A 19,980-nucleotide genomic window follows, 5' to 3' on the forward strand; every position below is an offset into this window, starting at 1 on the left:
CGGAAAATGCGCGGAAAAGCGATGTGGCGATCAAACGCATGGCTTAGCGTAAGGCCGTTTGATCATCGCCAAAGAAACCGAGCCAGGTGTCGATACGCCAAAACGCGCATACATTGTTGTGCCGAATGGATCGACGATTCGTAGAATTTACGAATATTATTACACATCGGGAGAAATTTATAGAATCCACGCGGGGTCGTGAGAGCCCAAAGTTTCGCGAGATCGGGAGCGCCAAATTGCGCCTATGTGAGAGCTTTATTCCACTTAAACTCCACATTTCGCACGTAATATTTCAGTAAGTTTGGACGGGCCGGGGAGGCGGCAGCTGAACGCGACATTTTCAATTATCCATTCAGCTTCCGAATGAACGACCGCGCTTTCTTTTCTCTTCGATTCCGGGAGCACACGGAAAGGCGAGAAGAGCGCGGTTCGATCGACGACAATAAATTCGGGAACGGACGCGCGAATACGGATGTCAAATCAACGCGAATTGCGCAATAATCTTTTTTTATTGCGATCTTTATTCCACCACCTGGCACGCGGCCAGCCGCTGCAGCCGCGACACAAAAAGACACCGTATTATTTTTACAGGTAAAAAGTCCGTTTAAATGCGACGTAGCCCTCCCGAATCTTACGCGTGCCACTTTTGTTTATCGCCACCATTAGCCCCTATTTATATCAAGCGTATTTTTACGGTGTCCCGACCGGATGCATCTATCGGTTCCGAGATTTCAATGCCAACATACCAGGCGCGGCTGCCGGCGCGCACGTCGCAACGTATGTCGTATGTCGTTGTCAATGCAAAAGTGACGCTAACAAGGTCGGAAATTCGGCTGCTTATTTATCTTGCGCTCATTATACTCTGTATACTTCCTCTCGTCTCTTTATATAATTAATCTCATTACTGTAAGGTAAGATGGTGGACCAGAAAATGAAAAAAATATTTTAAACACGTTGAAAAAAAAACGCTACTCTTTTCCTCTCTTTTATGATGAATTAAAATATCCAAGTCTTACAGTCATATTAATTAAAAATACTTTGACGATTTAGAGCTGTTCAGCTCAATTAACACGTTAGGGTGAGATTTTTTATTTAACGGACAGAAAATTCGTGACTTTGAACGAAAATACGATTGTGTCTCAAAGCGCAGAATTTTCGGCGCGTTTACAGAACGGCTGCCAGGACGCAAGACCGCCATTGCTTTGCTAGACTGCTTCACAGATAAACAGCCGGAAAATCGTAAACCACTCCCGATGAGTAATCGCATGCGGTGGCAGCCACTTTGTGCACTCGACCTACGCGCGCCAAGAAAAAGGACACTTTCTTGGCTTTTCCACCCATTCGCGGTCTAATCCTCTGACGCGAATCCGCGACTTTCCGCGTCGCATGTGAATATTCTATATCTATCTCTTCATGTGTTTATGATTTGCTTGACAGGCGTGGAGATACGCGATCAGCATGATACATGAAGGAGCAAAAATGCGCGACGGATTCTGGCAGAATCGCTGAATTTAATTCCAGAAGTAAATCGTGCTTTTTGTGTTCACAGTTGCGACACGAATAATAACGAAGAGAATTTAGGATCTGAACATTTGACATTTGAAGAGCCAAAGATTTAGAATCTGATTAAAGCAATTTAATGATTTGTAGACCGTGAATCCATAAATATAACAAATTTACGAGTACAACTGCAGATAAATAAAGAAATAAATTTAAAAATTCAGAGAGAATAAAAAATCCAAATATTTAAAAATAAAAAAAAACGCAGCAGAATAGGACATTAAATTAATTAAATACGCGAAATTCGATCCTATCGAGTTCTACCTCTATCCTGGTTGTGGTTGTGGTTGTAGTTTTTCTAGTGGTAGTCCTCATTGAACTGCGACTCTCGAAGGGAGAATCCCAGTCCTGGAAAACCTCCGTAGTCGCCATGCTTCTCGTTGCTAAATTTCCTTGTGCACAATTTAAACGTCACTTCTTGCTAAATTCTTGACACGATAGACACTTTTCAAAAAATCCTTTTAATTATTCTTCGCCGCGTCAGAAAAGATTCTGCAAGTTCGTACATGATCATAGATCTCCTAATTCTCAGTTGTCACACGAGAAATGTTACAAAGTTTAGACTCGTATTTCTCAAACCATACGAATGATTTAATACGAAATGTAAAATTTCCTTTGCTAATTATTGATTTTTTAAAATACTGAACCGCGATATTGAAAAAAAAAACTTTCAATATTTGCTTCAAAAGTACTATCGGCAATATTTTCCAAAACTATGGCTAAAATTACGAGAGACGTTTCACATCGATAGAAATCAAATTATCTCGAACAAAAAGAGATGAACTTGCAATAAGGGTATCTAGTCGAACCAAAGATCGATTCGAGCCATCTCGCTCTTTCGATATCCGCGCGCCCGCCTCATAAGCGAATGGATGCTGCGAGACTGCGAGGGCGAGAGTGATCTTCGACGATATCGGTACTCGGGATTAGACCGAGAATCGTTTTGTACAACACGTGTGAGACAACTGCGAGATATGCGCGATTCGAGGTGGACTACGCGCGACTGAAGCCAGGATACACATCTCCGCTGTATCGCGAGCGGACCGCACCGCGCCCCATCCGCTGGTCGCTTCCAGAAATACGGAGAAACACGTATAATTAGGCCGCCACCCGCCGCGACGACAACGCGCGGTAAAAAGCGCATAACGCGAGATGCCGCGTCGCGACGCCCGCACCAAGGCAATCCTTCCGCACTCAGCCTCTCGGGGTGATTAATCAAATTATTGAATCTTCGGATTCATAACCAATAAGTCAGTAATTTTTAGAACTAAATGCTACATTGAGAAAAAAGTCGAAATATTAGTAAGCATGTTTCTTCGATATTTATTAGTTATAAAAAAATTCAATTGTGATAACGAAATGTAAATTTCTATGAAATATATTACATTTTTCTTATTAATTGATTTAATCGTTAGGAATAAAATTTTATATCGCTGTAATTAAATAAAGATTTATTTCAGCGAAATAAATTTATATCCCGCACAAATTTTTAAACATTTTTTCTCAGTGTAGAATTGCATCTTTAAAAGAATAGATAAACATTTAGAGATAATTTTTGAATTTTTTCTCAGATTAATTATAATTTTTTATAGATTAAATTCCATCGAATTAATTAAAGAACAAAAATATTCAGAAACAACTTTTCACATAATTTTTAGACAAATTGGTTTCTCGGAAAATTTATAAAAGAAAACTGCGTTACAAAGTGACCGTACGTCACAAACTAATTTTAAAGTATAGCAATGTTTTACACGCGTCTCGTGTCTGTGTTACATAGCAACTATTTGTTTCTCGCTGCCTCTAAAGTCTACATAGACTCTGCGTATTGGAAACGAAGCATCAACGACGAATTGAATATACGAGAGATATCGATAACTGCCGTAGGCAGTCATCTATTTCTCTATAAAACTAACATCAGAGATATAGGATGGATTGAAAGTATGGAATATTGCACTCCCTTGTACACATTTAACGTCTCAAATATCTTAAACACACAAAGTTGCAATATCTAACTAAAAATAATAATTTCTACATTTATACTAACACTTATTTATTTATTTACATAACGTTCTCAATTTAATTGCAATGCTTATTGCACAATTAATTAATAAAAGATAAAAGTAAAATTAAAAATTAGAAAAAATTGAGAGAGATATTAATTGTTATTAATCCAAATTTGTCAAAATAATTGATGCAAAAATTATAAATTAATAATTGTGATTGAGTCTAAATGCGATTTGCTCTAAATGCTTCAGAAATTAATGCAACTTGTATGTATAAATGTACAAAAAATCTTTAACTAATTAATTTCTTATAAAAAAATGTATATCGTCCGCTATCACATTCATGTAATAAAAAATGAAAGTATAATCTATGATTAATCTCAATTAACGGCTACGATTGTGATAACGTTCAAGTTGTTTGTTTCAGCTAGATTATTTATAACAGCGACATCGGTTCTCTATATTATGGGTAGATGGCGATACCATCTATCCATTTACAAGCTTTAGCACGAAGCTTGAAAGCTGTCCGTGCGAAAACTCTTCCGGAAGAGCCGTCAGATGGTGCGAAAGCTTGCCAAGCTCGTATCGCAAATACAAAGAAGACACTGTGTCCGATTTTACCTTCGGTCGTCGGGCTGCCAAAAAAGCCCTCGACCTGGGAAAAACTTTCCGAAACTCGAAGATGAGAAACGACTCATTACTTGATGAATTATCGCTAATAAAAACAAACTGTGCTAAAATAAAAAAAGTAAAAAAGGTAAAGACTAAAACAAATTACATGACAACCGATGCAATAATATTTTTAAATAGTTGTTAGATTTGCACAGAAAAGATCGAAAGATGGGAAAACACGCGATACACTTACGATCGTAAGTAAATCTAATGTAATTCGAATTTCCTTAGCAGAATGTATTGTTAATATATATGTATTTTCATATTCTCGTGGCTTTCTCTTATGTATTCTACATTTCGCGGGGAAGATGCATAATGAAATCGACGTAGGCATCATTTGGGCGCCGGTAAATTATGCAAATTTCTCTCGCATTTAGAGACCGTCGCCAGACATGCATAACATGAAAGTTAAATTGATCGGTTCTATTTTGGAAAATAATTTATGCAACGGGGATTAAACGTTTCTCTGGTGCCGCAGGGATATCACCTGCGCGATTAAAGAGCTAATTTCGCACGTCGATTGTCCATGATCGTCCGCGCGCGAATTTTCCAGTTTCAATATGCGTATCGCCGCGCCGGACAACAATCGCGAGCGAAAACAAGCAATTCCGTTCTCTGACAGATTCTCCTTTTCGCGCCGAAAAAATTAAATTATTCCCCGTACACTGCTGCTATACGCGATGAGAGTATAAAACGAACGCAAGGTGATATAGATTTATTTTATGTAAAGCAAGTTGTTTTCACATTGTGTAAAACAACGTTCTAATTAACATGTTTTTAAATGTCAGATTCTTAAAAACAACTGCCTTCGAGAAATATTAGATTTCATCTCTTGAATCATTTTCGGGTGATAAAAATTATATTTGATTAGATGGATTTTTTATTTATCTCGCTAGAGACTTATCTCGCTAGAGATTACGTCAAGCTATTGAACGTTCCGTTTGCGAAAATCACAGGCATAATCAAAATTGATCACCGATCTGAATGGAAAAACACAAATGTCGCGCTAATAGACATTTACATTTCCGCGGGAAGATGAAAACGGACAGAAATTACCGAAACTGCGTGCGTTCACTTATGAAAGTGACGGGTTGCGATTGCATATGAAGAGCCACAGACCGCAAGTGCGGGATTAAAGCGGAAAATTGTCCGCGGGATATTCTCGTTGTGACACGTGCGATTGATCGGCTCATCTGTTAACGCTAAAAATAACCGTGCGGTCTGAACCATGCTTCCGCGGCGATGTGAAGCTAATTTTAGAGCAGAGTTTTCTTTTCGAAAAGAATATATACGATTAAACGTATTCGCGAAAACTCGAGCGCGCGGAATTATTAGGGGGAATTGGGGTGAGGCAACTGCTAGTCGAAAAGGGCAATGTGCTTTCTGAAACTGATTGCGGCACCCGACACAATTCTCGTTGACCGAGCTCTAGCTCTTCGGGCAACGGGAGAACAGGAGAACAATTCAGAGAATGCGACACTAATTACAGAATATAATTAATCACTCTGGGATAAACGTCGGATAAACGGCTTGAGCGTATTATTTGGTATCGCTGATGCGGTTGCGGCTTTGCCAAAGAGACGATAAAATGTTATTATCACAGCGCAGAATAATACTTCTTCATGCAAGACCATTTGCACTGCTAATAGCATTGCATTTTGTTCACGATATCAAATCAATTTGCGCGTTGTTTACTTCGAAACTCCGATCGCTTGTTTAACATCCTCCTGTTTAATTCCAAGTCCTTTATTCAGATACACGAACAACAAAAGTGAATTAAAAATAAAACGTAACTACACGGAAAGAATGATTTTGCTGAAACGTCTAAAAATTTAACTAGCTGTAGATCTGAAAATAATTTCGTTGACTCCTCAAAATAATTATAATTAAAGGAAACTCAAGCTGATGTGAGAATGTCAAAATGTTTTGCACATTTATCATCGTGCTTGAACGTCTCATAATTATTTTGCTGATGCAACAAAATTTTTTTTATTAAATTTTAAATGCTTTAACAGAGCCATTCTTTTCGTGATAAATATCAGAACAGTTAAAGACGTCTATGTGTCAAAAGCATCACGTCTTAAAATTGTCTAACAAAATGTTGAAGTCTTGAAAAAGTTTTTTTTAAACAAGATTTCACTATTAATACATATTTTTTAGCATTTGCGTGCGAAGAGTCCTTATTTTGAAGTAGTTGGGCGAAAGCCTCATCGCAAGCTGGATTTTGTATCCCGAAATCGAGAGAGGAAATTTTCCATTGACGCGGTTACCTCGAGCGGCGCGTTATTTTTAAGTCCTCACCGCCGCTCCACCCTTCCGTCGCTAGACGTCCTTACGTCAGCGACAACACAAGATAAATTCGAGTGTTTTCTCTTCCGTTATAATAAAGAAAACCGTGTATCGATAGGAAACGCGGACCTTCCTCAATCGGCCTTCGATTCCAACCCGCAAAGACAACCCCCGTTAACGATCTTCTTAGACGCGCGTGAAACAAGAAAGTGCATCTCCTCGAAAAAATATATTTTATGCAGGCCAGTCCATTCATTCATATTTGATCCAAACGTCGCAAAATTTCGCAAACTATCCTTCTGACTTTCACATTTAAACAAGTTAAGTTATTATTGGGATGTTACTTGGAAAATTTGCAAATAAGCATGAAATACGTTCTATTTTGTTAAATTTGTGAGGCAGTAGAAACAGTTCTTAAATTTTCTAAGATTATTTGTCGTTTGTTTTATATTTTTTCAATTTCTGGAGAACCTTTGATTGATCTAACTTAATTACAATTATTCGTATAAATAATTGTTCAATGAGACAATATAGTACTTTCTGATATGCGCGAATCAAGGTAACGTCAATAGGTTCTCTTTAGATACTTTGATTGATTTCTTGTCTATGGGGATAGCGCGACAAGTTTGTTGACCTCAACAGGCAAAGATTATTGATTTGACAACATATTGATTTTTCTTCCAAATTTCCCGTCTGTAGCAGTTCTGTGAAATGGAGTGTGCGGTCTGTCATTCCCAAACAAAGCGCCGAACGGTGCAGTTGCAATAATGAAAAATAACAAGTCACCGGCTAATTAAATTTCAATTATGTCGTCTCGAGTTTTAATTATCGGTTATCAATTCGATTTTTTTCGTACGATTTTTATGTTTTTATTTAAACCACCCTCGCATCCGTGCTATAAAATTAATTTCCGTAAGTGAAATTAAAAGAAAGTTTTCCTATGATACTTTCCTTGGCTCTTCAAATTTCTCGACTTCATGTATCGTATTTTTAAAACATTATAAATGTTAAAGAATTGTTGATTACTGTTACTGATCGGAATAAAATTGGAGTTCGAGCGGTTGTTTATTTCGGGCTAAGAAATGACGATTTCTTTCGTAATCGCTTCGCAAATCATCAGTGTGACTCGATCGGCTCGATAAACGCTACGTCGCGTCTCTAGACGCGTCGAGTTTGGCATTTTAAGGGTAAAGGTTCACGAGCGGTTGAAGCTCGCCCAAAGCTGGCTCGAAGTCGCGCCGTCGAACGGCACGACAAAGCCATGGCGGGATAATCGGACGGGCGTGAAAATGAGCAGCAAAGGGTCAGCATCGCGGGGTGATCTGTAGAGACGACGAGACGGGCAAGAACTCGATCTATTTCGAGATCGAGACGACCGACGAACGACGACGTGCACGGCGGCCCATCGACCGACCCGACCGGCGGTGCCTATGTCCTCGCTAATTGAAACGCCGTAGGCATCGACCAGAAAGCGAGACGGAAGCCGGAACGTGTGCACATCCGTTACATGAAACGCGACACGAAATTGCCTCTGGCTGAGGCCTGATGCGCGCACAATTCCGCGCGATCCTCTCGACGTGGGCGACCGCGAATCGATCGGCGAAAAGTCCTGAAACGCGCGTCCATCATCGTCTCGATCTGTCTCGCCGCCAGAAAATATTCGGCAAACCTATCTCTCTGAAAAGCACGTTTGTCGGTGCGACTGCCAAACGTCCGTTCGCAGGATTGAAAGGGACACATTATCGTCGACTAGTGATACGCTGATATAATAGTCGATGAGGTAAGTGCGATGATATCCATAAAATTTGATCTTCGCGAATTTGAGAGACCGACAGGTTCAAGGATAAAAAGATTGATAAGGAGAGAAAATTTAAAACTGTAAAAGACACTTAAAAAAATATGAATTACCAAAGAATCAAAATGTACCAAGCACGATTAACGAATTAGAAGTGAAAATTTCATTACTGCTCCATAATCTCCCCGTAAATAACATTTGACTAAATGGTAGACGAAGTTAAATTTCAAGAATGATGTAATAAGCAATGAAGAGGTATCGTGCTTTACACGAAGCGCTTTTCACGAGAGCTGGACGCGCGAATGGAGCGGGTTAACTTGATTCTTGGCGTTACGACGTGTCACGTTATGTCGCCGCGTGGCAATTCTGTTCGTACACGAATCCGTTTAGCGAGAGTTGCATCGTAACGTTCTTTGCCAAGTGGCGCATTTCATTCAGAATTATTCTCCTCTATGCGAGTTCAACGAATCCGCCCTTTTCAGTAAAAGATCCTTCCCGATTTTCGAGAAACTTGAAAATCTGTCTGTATTAGAAACCCACGAATTAAAAGTTGAGATAAATCTCGGAGAGAGGATCTTCACGGAAAATTTAGCAGAGCAGAAAACGATTCATGATTAAATCAAGGGAATACTTTAATTTGTTAGGTCCTAAGAAGCATTTACAAAAATTTTTTAATGGAAAAATATTGAAACAATTAAGATGTAACTTCTGTAGGAACACTTCTTGATTTTTGTGAATTATGCGATAATACACTGAGAAAAAGAATATCTTAAAACAAAAAAACTTTACTTCACACAAAAAATTATTTACTCAATGAGTCCTAATAGCTTATGTACTCGTCAAATTAAAAATTTCTTAATTGAAATATTTATTATATATAAAATAAAATGAAGAAATAATTTGTAATTAAGTGTTTTCTTGCAGTTCTAGAAAAAATTTATCAAGTATTAGATCATTTTTTTATATTCAAGATAATCAAATTTTTTAATGTAAGAAAACAATTAAATTAAATTTAATAATATTACTAGCTTAATTGTAAAATCATTATTAAAAATTTAAAATTTGAATAATACAAAATTAGGTAAAGTATCTATTTACTTAAATATTTTTATTTAAGCAGAACAAATAAATGCTTGCATCAAAATATATGGTTTTAAGAAAATGCATTTTTTGCATAAAAAAATTGTTCCTCTTAATGTAAAAAGTACCATCATCATCTACAAAATTTCATATTTTTACACAAGTCACATCTTAATTGCTTTAATATTTTTCTATAAAAAAATTTCTTGAAAACAAGCCTTCTTGGGACAAAATAGATTTTAAATTAAAATTAAAGTTCAAAAAGGTACTAAAAGTTTCGCGGCATCACCGTCCATCTGCTCGGGTACTTTGCGAGCGCGAATGCGTCGAGTGCGTTTTAAAAATACATCGGTCGTAAAGTGTAAAACTAATTTATAACGCTGCACACGTGTGCGTAACGCGTTCGCACAACGCGGTACAACTCTGACGTCGATCGCCAAATGTGCCGCGGCCCTACGTCACCGTCGTGGATTATTTATAGACCGCGATGCGAGGAGGAGAACTACAGGTTCGACGGGCCGCTTCGTTTCGACCTGTTGCACCCGGAACCGAATTCGCGTCGATACCCGCGAGGATGCCATCGCCGTAAGCGACGCACTCGCCGGGATTTAAGTGCAACGTCGAAAAGCCGGCGCGACGCGCGCGGCCGAACGACGACCGTCGGCCCGGCGCGGAGGCGACGCGTCGACCGAGTGAAATATTTTCGGAAGCACTCACCGCCAGTTGCAAACGCGAGAAAACGAGGTGTCAGCTGCATCGTGCATCGGGCGAACTCGATAAATAGATCCTGGCGGCGTCGCGACGGGGGGAAGAACACGTTCCTGGGTGTGTGGCGGCGGCAGCGTTTTTAGCACCTACGATCCAAAATCGATACACGTCGAAGTCCACCTCTTCCTCCCGCTCGGCGCGGTGTCGGTAACCCGCTCGTGATAATCTCGCAAAAAACGCGAGACGGACGCGTCTCGATCGCGCGAAAGAAAATGCGGACGGCACGCCACTGCACTTCCTCCCGAACCCGGATAGCGCGGATGCCTAGAATTTTATCGGCGCCGTTAATTGCAGACCGTGTGCCGTCACCTCCACGGCCTCGCAGGCGCAAGGTCGGATGACCCAAGGCGAGAAGGAATTTTTGTCGGGTCCCCGCTGCGCGTGCCAAGAGTGCTCGAGCTCGCACGGCGCGTTTTCTCATCTCCTTCATTCTTATCTCTATCGGGTAATATTAAGATAATCCAGCGACCCCTCTCGTAAAAACGCCAAAGTTCCCCAGGACGCTTGAATCACGCGTTCTTACGGTATTAATTATCGATAACGCGTATCGAGGCACGCAAAAATTAGAAAGGATCAAGTATCATTTATCAAATTTATAAAAAAATTAGTATTTCGCGTCAACATTTCTCGTGGCATAGATATGTTTTATCGTTTCTATTATTACTCAAAATCGTAAGTTCCTGGTAGGTAACTGTAAGTAGATTGCGATTCTTGGCTCCAGCGATTGGCGCAGCTGCATTTGATGTCGCGGGTGTAAACGACGCCGCGTGTGCGAACCGTGTTCGTCGCGATGAAACGCCGATATCCTCCACGCGAAACGCTCCCGTTTCCATTTACACCTGCAGTCTACGCGCCTAGTTTGCACTGGCGCGATCGCAGACACGTTTAACAATAGCGGTCGGGCTCGTAGGCCGTAAGTCGGCCGCGTTATTCGTAGAGGAGGAGAGAACAGCGGGGGCTGCGTGTAACTGTGAATGCAGATTCAACCCGTGAATGGTGTTCAACAGGTATCCGTAGTAATCTCCAGCTCGGCGGAGTCACAATGGTACGCCGCAGTCGCGTTTCATTATCGGGCAAGCTGATAAACGACGAAGATATTAGAGCGCACGTAGGTTCCGGCGAGTCGGTCGAATAAATCGCGTTAAATGCCGCTGCTGGCCCGCGGACAACTTGTTTGTCGGCCACCCGAAAAAGTCTCGCGACATTTCGCGTGCGATTGACCCTCTTTCCGGCCCAGCGATTTTCATTAGTATCACCATGTTGGCATATTTATTGATACATGAACGAACGCGTAAAATGTAATTCGTGTCAGTCAGAGTATTATAAAAAAGATTAGTCCTTTCGTTCAGTTTATTAATCGCACTGTATTAAAAAAAAAGTCGTATTATACAGAAAAAAATTATTATCAAATCAACAATCAAATTTTCATGTTTAAGCAAGAGCATAAAATATTTTTGAAAGAATTTAATAAACAGACATAACTTGCTCGCATGAAGAAATTAGCTTGTTTTTTCATGTAAGTTATGTTTGTTTAAGATTATCCACTTCTTTCAAGAAGATTTTACACTCTTGCTTCTATAATACGAATATAATTGCTGATTTGATACTAATTATTTTTCTGCGGTGTAAGATAAATGTCCCAATAATTAATCGTCTTCTTATACTTTTTATTATTAGATCTTAAATGGCTTTTTTATAACATTAAAATTTATTAAAATTTAATTATACTCTTTATATAAAGATATTTGTAAGATTAATTTCAAATATTAGAAGATTATTTTAAATATTACAAAAATTAACGTTATTAAAACATTAATTTTTTATACAACTAAATTACAATTAAAATTTTTAAAGAAATCATATATTTGTTAAGATAATGTTTTTGTATTTATTTTACAAATAATACATTTTACAAACAATATAAAGATGAATATTTAACATTGCCTGAATATTGATTCATTCAGATACTTTACAAGTTTTTATTACTTTCGGATTTAAAAATTTATCCTATTTTTGTATGCTAATAATAACATTTTATATTTTATATTTCATTTAACTGTATAATTATAATAATAAACTACTTTATATCATCCTCACAAAAATCTCCAGTTACTAGGACATTTACCTTAACAACTGCGAGATGTGTTTTTACCAAAAGAATAACACCGAAAGTCTTATAGATATTTATAGAAGCGCGCGGATATTTTTAATTCTTTCCCGCGGCTTTCCCATGAGACACGATAGACAGAAAGCTCATTCAAATCGGGCGAAGCCGCAACGCGAAAATAATTCAGCAGCTGCCGGTACTGGATGGTATCGTCGGTCGAGTGAGTAACTTAGAATTACGATGATTAATTGAATGTCAGAAACAGAGCAAGTAATTTACGGGACAAATTCGCGCGCGGACTACGAAAACACGTCGCCGAGTTTATACGCAGCTTGTTTCCTCTCTCTTTCTTTCTCTCTCTCTCTCTCTCTCTCTCTCTTTGAATCTTTTGCTGCGACTTTTCTCTCATTTCTTCCACAATCCTATCTGGCTTTCGAGCTGTCTGTTTTTCGTCAGCCGTTCGCAAACAAGACGCAGATTGATTTAGCAGTGAGAGTTCGACGAACGCTCAAAAATATGTCATTCGAACGAATTTAACTAGACTCAGAAGTCTTGTCCTTTGATTTAATAATGGCCACTTCTTCGATCACTTGAAGATTTTTTCCTCCAAAAAAATGAAATAAATTAAAAATGACTTTTAATAGGTTAGACTAAAAGAAATTCGGAAAATTTAAAATATTTAGCTGCTTTAAATGATCCAATAATAATTTTAAATTAATTCGTATATTAATACAGTGTCACTTTCGCCCATTTACTATCAAAAAGTTTATGCTACCATACGCGAGAGAGTATTTAGCTCAGTTGAAAACTTGCGACCGTAAATTCGACATAAATTAACAAAAATGGCTTAAGCTCCAACTGTTAATTGTCGCAACAAATATTCTCAAACTCCAGCGCCGCACGCGTGATGCTTAAATTGATTTCCGTTCCGTTTACGACCTCGAATGATTTGCTGACGTTTCGTTAGCGTTATGCGCGACAGCTGCCACGGAGAAACTCGTCTAACTCGGCTGCTTATTCGTTCACTTTACGCTTGCCTTCAACGCGCCGGTTAAAACGTCTCTCCGCTTCTATAACGTGTCGTCAGGGCGATTCGCGCCGAGCGAAATACCGTCGCCGGCGCTCCTTGTCTCGTTAAACATTAGCGTCAAATAAACTCGCGTACATTCAATTAAATTCGAGTCGTGGAATTCGAAATCCTTATCCATTTAGTCTCAGGAACATCCATTCGCGCTCTCCGTTCGCGACGCGTATTCGGCCGTATTCACCTGTCCATCATTATATTACGTTTATTCGCACGGGCGTTTCCGCCGATTCGTTTGGCGTCGGCCCGGAAGACGCTGTAGGATTTCATAACGCGAAAACATCCGTCGATTTTTCTCGTATTTATAAAGCGAGACGCAACTCGGCGCCAGCATCCGCGACTTAAAAGTAGCGCGTCAATTCCCAGCCACTTGTTCGATAAATCGTTGCCCCCGCCGCAGCAGACCTTGCAGGCTAGGACGATCGAGGAATTATGACGTACTTCTAAAATAGCACCGAGGTCGAAACGAGACTTCGGCAATCATTCGTTCCGCGGATGCTCATCGAAGAGTCATAGATCACCGAGAAATTATTGCTCGATCGCCCTGGTCGAGTAATTGAGCCTGGAGATACGTACAAAGATTTCCCACGTTCTAAGCTAATCGCGAAACATGGAGGAATAACTAATTATTGTTATTATTTTAAAGTCACAACATCGTAAAGTATCTTTAAAAAGAAAGAGACATGTGCGCGGAGCGTTTTTCCCACGAATAACTTCTGGCTTGTGCCCACTCTCTTTGCGTGGTGCGTATTCGATGACGATACGTATTTTCCATTGTCCCATTACTTCCAAATTTGATATCGTAAAGCATGCAAACGGGACGCAGTTGGCAGAACGTACGCTAATTCAAAATTAGCTGCGCGGATTGAATTTCTTCCATCGTGTTGCAACAGGGTGTTCGGAAGGCGAGCGTCTTCATCAAGCGGCCCCGCGGAGGAAACAGATCGTCGCTTTCACGAAAGCAGATCGCCGGTGAAATTTATGCCGTCACGTGCCGACGTCCTCGACAAAGTGGACTGCAATTTAGTCGCTCCGCTTTAAACGAAGCGCCGTACCTCGTTTGAACGTAGAATCGTGGTAGCTGCTTTGCGACCGCTAATCGCGTTACAAGCGGAAGACACTCGCCGAGCTTACGGCGCGATCGTACGGTGGGACCGGCGAGATCTCTTCCGTCGCGATCTTCTTCGATTGAAAATCGTCTCCCAGCTAATTTCTCTCGCGCGATTGTCGTTCGTAACGTCTTCCCTTTTTATTTGCTCGGAAAATCCCAGTCCGTACACAGTTTACACCATCGCGCTCCCATAATTCACACTTAACGAGTTCTTTCGTTAATTCGGCGGAACACCGTTGAAGTGACATTCGAGCTGAAGCCAAGAATTTTGCAATTCTCATCGGTATGCGGACAGTTGTCGGTCGCACCTGCATTTTGACGCTTTGACTTCGCTTTTCAACAGTCGTCGTCATAATCGGCACGTGTGTCGATATAAATTTCATCTTTCCTTCCCCAGGTCGATTTTCGCGGCACGATTATCCTTCCTACGCGCGAAAGTGTGTTTTCCAGTGTCAAATAATTAAAGGGTTTTATTTTCAGAGACACCTGTTCGTAATAACGTAAAAGATTTGGCGCCATTCTCATGATTTTCTGCGAATCTTCGGAAGCACTTGTTGTGACAACTTTTTTTTGTTTTTGATTGAAACGAGAGAATTTGTTTTTTATATATATATATATTTTTTTTAATAAGAGACTGATTCGACGGAGGAGTTACGACATCGCGTCTGGAACAGGAAGACGCAAATCACGAACGCAAATGCGTTCGTTCATCGGAAGTGCCGATCGCGGACCACGGTCGTCAGCCGCTCGTTTGCCGAGGTTTACGACGCCGGCCGTCGTTTCTGCGCTCGAAGAGAGTTCGTTGCCAGGTCTAAAATCGTCGTCCTGACAATGACGTAGTGGACCGCGGCCGTTTGTCTCACGTGGGACGACAATCGCGACGGTGGATCCACTCTTTCGTCGCCCGGAGCGGAAAATACGCTACACCGGGATCGCGGAATCGCGTAAAAATTGATGAAACGGTGGAGAGATTTTACCGAGAGAGAGAGTTTCGCGTAACCCGTGTCCGAGCAAAATAACATGGTACGTATCGGTGAATCACGCACGTCGCAGCGGAACGGATAAATAAACAGGAGCTGTTTGGGACCACTGTTTGTACAAATCGTATTACGTACGCAACGACGCTTACGCCCTTGCCCGACGAATTTTGCGTTGCAGCCGCGAGAATTCTGCAGCCGCATTGCAGCTTGCGCTTCTCTCTCTTCCTCTCTCCGCGGATATACGCGAATAATAAACACGGACGGAATAGTTTACTAACTCGTAACTTCTGGGACAATCTATCGTACAACCGGACGATACGAATAATATCCAGAGTATACGATGCGCCGAAATAAATTGCAAGGCACTCGATATATCGCGGGGCGAACGTATGTTTAATAAAGGCCTTCTATAAAATAATTTACCTAGTCCACTGAGAGAGAGAGAGAGAGAGGGAGAGAAATAACTTTTCTCACTTCAGTGAATTCAATCTGGGAGACTTTCAGTTCCACTCAGGTTCTCGCATTTAAATTGCGCCTATCGTATTTCCGAGATCTTTCAATATAAACTCTCGGGGCTTTCCAACGTTTGTCTTAAAATAAACGTGTTTATATCGAATTGGAAGTTAGAACTATTGTTACATGGAAGAAAATCGTCAGCTTCTCATTCGATCTCTGTTTAAATTATTTTTCGTCTGGTCGAGTTTGCACTTTCGTTTCTGAGCGCGCTGAGCTCATCGCTTCCCCCGAGATCCCTCGTGTACGATCACCCGACACGAGACGCCCACGCCGCGACGCCGGCGGAAGCTCGGCAGTTATGGCAATCATCGTGTATACACATCGTTGAACGGCTTACCTCCTGGATCCTGTAGCTGGTGCGAATGGTCTTGCGTCTGGTGGTGGTGATCTCGTAGGTTTCTTCAACGGTGGGCGCCTCATCGTCGTCGTTGTTGTTGTTGTTAATGTTGACAACGCCGCCGCCGTCGTCGGCCCTCATCGACGCGTCCGTCTCGTCCATCCCGAGTCCGTTCTCCGTGTCCACTTCCGTCGAGGAACGAGAAACGTGTCTTCTTTAGTCGATCGGTCGGAGGGAATCCCGTGCGAGGGAATCTCGGTGCGAACGGGAGCTACCAAAGGCACGACGAACACGAGCCGTCCCGCTTGTCGCGCGTAGCCACTAGTTCGCTCCGATTTCGGCTAGAGCGGGTGAAAAACTTTTACAGCGCGCCGCGAGACTATTCCGGGAGTCCACAAGTTCCGCGCGGAGCGGCGAGGCTGACGGTACTAAAGCACCGCGCTGCAGAAACCCACGGCGAACGCGGATCCCGCGCGCGTCTTTCGACGGCGAAAATAGCATCCCGTGGTTTCCCGCAGGAACCTAGCAGCTCGCGCGCGCCATACTGGCGTGTCGATATATCGATCGAATAATCGTTTCGAATAACCGAGATTTATCGAGGAATTTTTGAAAGAGGTCGAGTCTGCACCTTCGAGGATAGACAGGATTTTTTTTTTCTTTTTTTTTAATTATGGATTCAAAGATAGGAGTTTATCTCTACTATTCCCACTCCTACAGCTTGTAAACAATTGAATTGAAAATTTCAATGCTGATATTTAATGTTACATAACTTGTAATACACTTAACATTATAAAACGTACATATATTGTACTTTGAAGACATCCACGAAGGAATGTAACAAATCTCTTTATTAGATAGAAAATATAATATCGAAACTAATTATATTGCACTTTGAACACGCATCCACGAAGGAATGTAATAAATCTCTTTATTCGATAGAAAACAGATCTTATATACATAAACGTTTTTAAACGTGTATGTATTTATGAAACTTTACAGATCTTTCCTGTAAAGACTAGGCACGTTGTGACGTATGCTTTTCCACATCAATGTCTGCCAATTCTGATGGCTTAAAAATACCAATATTTGTAATTATACCAGTAATTAAATTCGCCGGGGTCACATCAAATGCTGGATTCCAACACGTTATGCCTTCTGCTGCGATTCTCTTATCGTTTATGTGAGTCATCTCTCGTTCGGATCGCTCCTCGATGATTATCTTATCACCGTTGGGCATTTGGAAGTCCACGGTCGTCAATGGTGCAGCCACGTAGAAAGGAATATTGTGATACTTAGCGAGAACTGCAATCTGTAATCAATAGAAATAATTATGTAGAGAAGTGCCAGCAATGGTTGAGGCTAAATCTTAGTGCCTAATAATGTGTATATAAATAAATAAATTTATACGTAAATTTTTTTCGTAAATACATTTTCTACGCGCGTCAATTACTATCGAAAACTTGAAACGCAATCATAAACTGAAGTTGAGACTAATGTCTCAAATTAAAGATAAATACGTTATTACAGAAATAATTATATAATTAGACAAAATTGTGTATAAGATATAGTGCATACTGACATTTTTAAATATAATCCAAGTATATTTAAAACAATGATTCTTTATCGCTATTGTTCGTGACTCTAAAATATTCTGTAACATTTGAATTAAGATATCATATCATTAAGATTGATAAGTTACCTGATAAGTCCCAATTTTGTTTGCAGTGTCGCCATTCCTAGCAATCCTGTCTGCACCCACAACAACCGCGCTAAGCTGTTTCGTTTTCATTACTGCAGCAACCATGTCATCACAGATTAGAGTTGCTGGTATTTTTTCGTATACTAATTCATAAGCAGTTAAACGGGCGCCTTGATTGTATGGTCTAGTCTCGGTGCAATAGACCTGTTCTAGAACAGATAGATAAATGATTGAGAAACGTAATCTTACTCGCCTAGTCAAGATAATGCTTTCGAAAGTAAGTTGTATTTACCCAGCTTCCCTGTCTTGTGAAGAGATCTGATGACGCCTAAAGCTGTGCCATATCCCGCGGTAGCAAGACTCCCTGTATTGCAGTGGGTGAGAACTCTGACACAACTTTCCTTAGGTACATTGCCCAGAATTTCATTACTTCCAAAATCCCCTATTGATTTATTGTCCTTTATATCCAATTCTAGCATATCACTTACTTTATCTATGAATCTATAACACAATTTTCAAAGATAGTATAAATCAAATTGCTCATTTCTTTTTCCAAAAATATTAAGTAATGAAAATATACCTGTCTATCATTTCAGATAATGTGCATGTATCCTCACTGAGTGAATATGCTAGGTCCCCAAGCTCGTTGGCTGCTGTCTTCATATTAACTGCAGTGGGACGAGCCGTTAACAGGTAATCCAAGTTATCTTTGATGGCCTGACGAAGAGCCATTTTATGTTCGTAACCTGGATGTTGAAGGATCTCCACTGCCAGACTGAGGCTGCCCACTAAAGCGATTGCTGGTGCACCTCGTACCTGTACACAATCATCAAATTAACTTTAAATTACAAACAATTACACCACATACATATTTTTTGCATTAAAATATACATTTTTGACTAGACAACATTTTACTTGATAACCAGGTTAACAAAATGCACAGGAAAAAAATACAAAATTCATGTATGATAAATATTGATGAAAGAACATATAGCCTATGGTCCACTTGACGCTACAAAGTATACTTCGGAGCATTGTTTGGCTACGTGCAGTTTCACGCATAATACGCATGGCATATCATTTTATCCTTGTAATTTCCCAAATATTAAACAAAGATAATGATACACCATGTACATCATGCGTAAAACGGCACGTAGCTTATGATTGGTCAATTTGTAGAATTCTTTGTTTCGATTGGTTAATCAAACTTCGAAATATTTGAGCGTCAAGTTGCAGGTATCTTATTCACAGATGCGTGGAATTTAATATTACCATATTGAACAATTCATCATTAACAAACATGGGGAATGATATTTGTAAATACATGAGAAGCTTACTTGCATCTTGTTGATCACGTGCCAACCATCCTTAACGCCATTGACCTGGATATAGCATGTGGTTGCCGGTAACAGCGTTTGGTCCAGGATTTCCAGCTTGCCGTTTACCTTGTTCCATTTTATCGCCTCCAGTGTCATCGCGGCCGACGATTGCGATCTGTCCGGTCACGGGGGCAATTCACATGAGTTCTGAATTTATTGAATGAACGTGACGAGGTGACGAGCACAATTGAGAGACTTGTCCTTAAAGTAAAGTAAATTGGAGGTCGGAGTCGGAGTCTGCAAACGCGCGAACGTCCAGCGAGCAGGCGTCATCTGGCGGACGAGACTGCGAGTATTCTCTTGGTTTCTCTCTCTCTCTCTCTCTCATTTCCATCTTTTCCGCCATCTTTACTCCCTCCCTGATCACTCTTGCGCGCCGAAAAACGTATAACGTTATCTTCGAACACGTTGCATAATCTTCCTGATAGCAGCGACAAATATTCAGAGTTGATAGAGAAACAGTGCTGTTAATCAACCGTACTCATTTAAGTTTGGTTTCATTGTTTTCATTGTTTTGTCTTTTTGTTGTGTATATTATAAAGTTATTACATTAAGACAATTTTTTTTTAACTATATGTAGATGGTTATATAATTGATAGA

The 19,980-nt window shown here is 40.4% G+C and overlaps 2 protein-coding genes across 14 annotated transcripts in view; both read right to left on the bottom strand.

The window, feature by feature from the left end:
• LOC105200517 (tropomodulin) overlaps nt 1-16,753 on the bottom strand; it is a 51,585-nt gene extending 34,832 nt beyond the window's left edge. For 6 of the 13 annotated variants that reach the window (XR_850974.3, XR_005575090.1, XM_011168117.3 and 3 more), the window contains exon 1: nt 16,303-16,749. Coding sequence is in view for 9 of the 13 variants with exons in the window: in XM_011168117.3 (XP_011166419.1) it covers nt 16,303-16,464 (162 nt within the window). In the remaining 4 variants the exon portion in view is untranslated. Of the gene's footprint in view, nt 1-1,824; nt 2,053-2,348; nt 2,577-16,302 lie in introns of those variants that run through there. The other 7 variants (XR_003268641.2, XR_005575089.1, XM_039451028.1 and 4 more) reach the window with 3 other exon arrangements.
• A 282-nt stretch (nt 16,754-17,035) lies between these two features.
• Nucleotides 17,036-19,980, bottom strand: LOC105200516 (methylthioribose-1-phosphate isomerase). The gene is made up of 5 exons (XM_011168111.3): nt 19,339-19,980; nt 18,582-18,817; nt 18,294-18,502; nt 18,002-18,210; nt 17,036-17,611 (listed from the first exon to the last, which is right to left on the bottom strand). The coding sequence occupies exons 1-5, from the start codon at nt 19,474-19,476 to the stop codon at nt 17,318-17,320; spliced, it is 1,086 nt and encodes a 361-aa protein (XP_011166413.2). The 5' UTR covers nt 19,477-19,980; the 3' UTR covers nt 17,036-17,317.

This window comes from Solenopsis invicta, chromosome 6 (assembly GCF_016802725.1).
Source record: "Solenopsis invicta isolate M01_SB chromosome 6, UNIL_Sinv_3.0, whole genome shotgun sequence".
Lineage (NCBI taxonomy): Eukaryota > Metazoa > Arthropoda > Insecta > Hymenoptera > Formicidae > Solenopsis > Solenopsis invicta.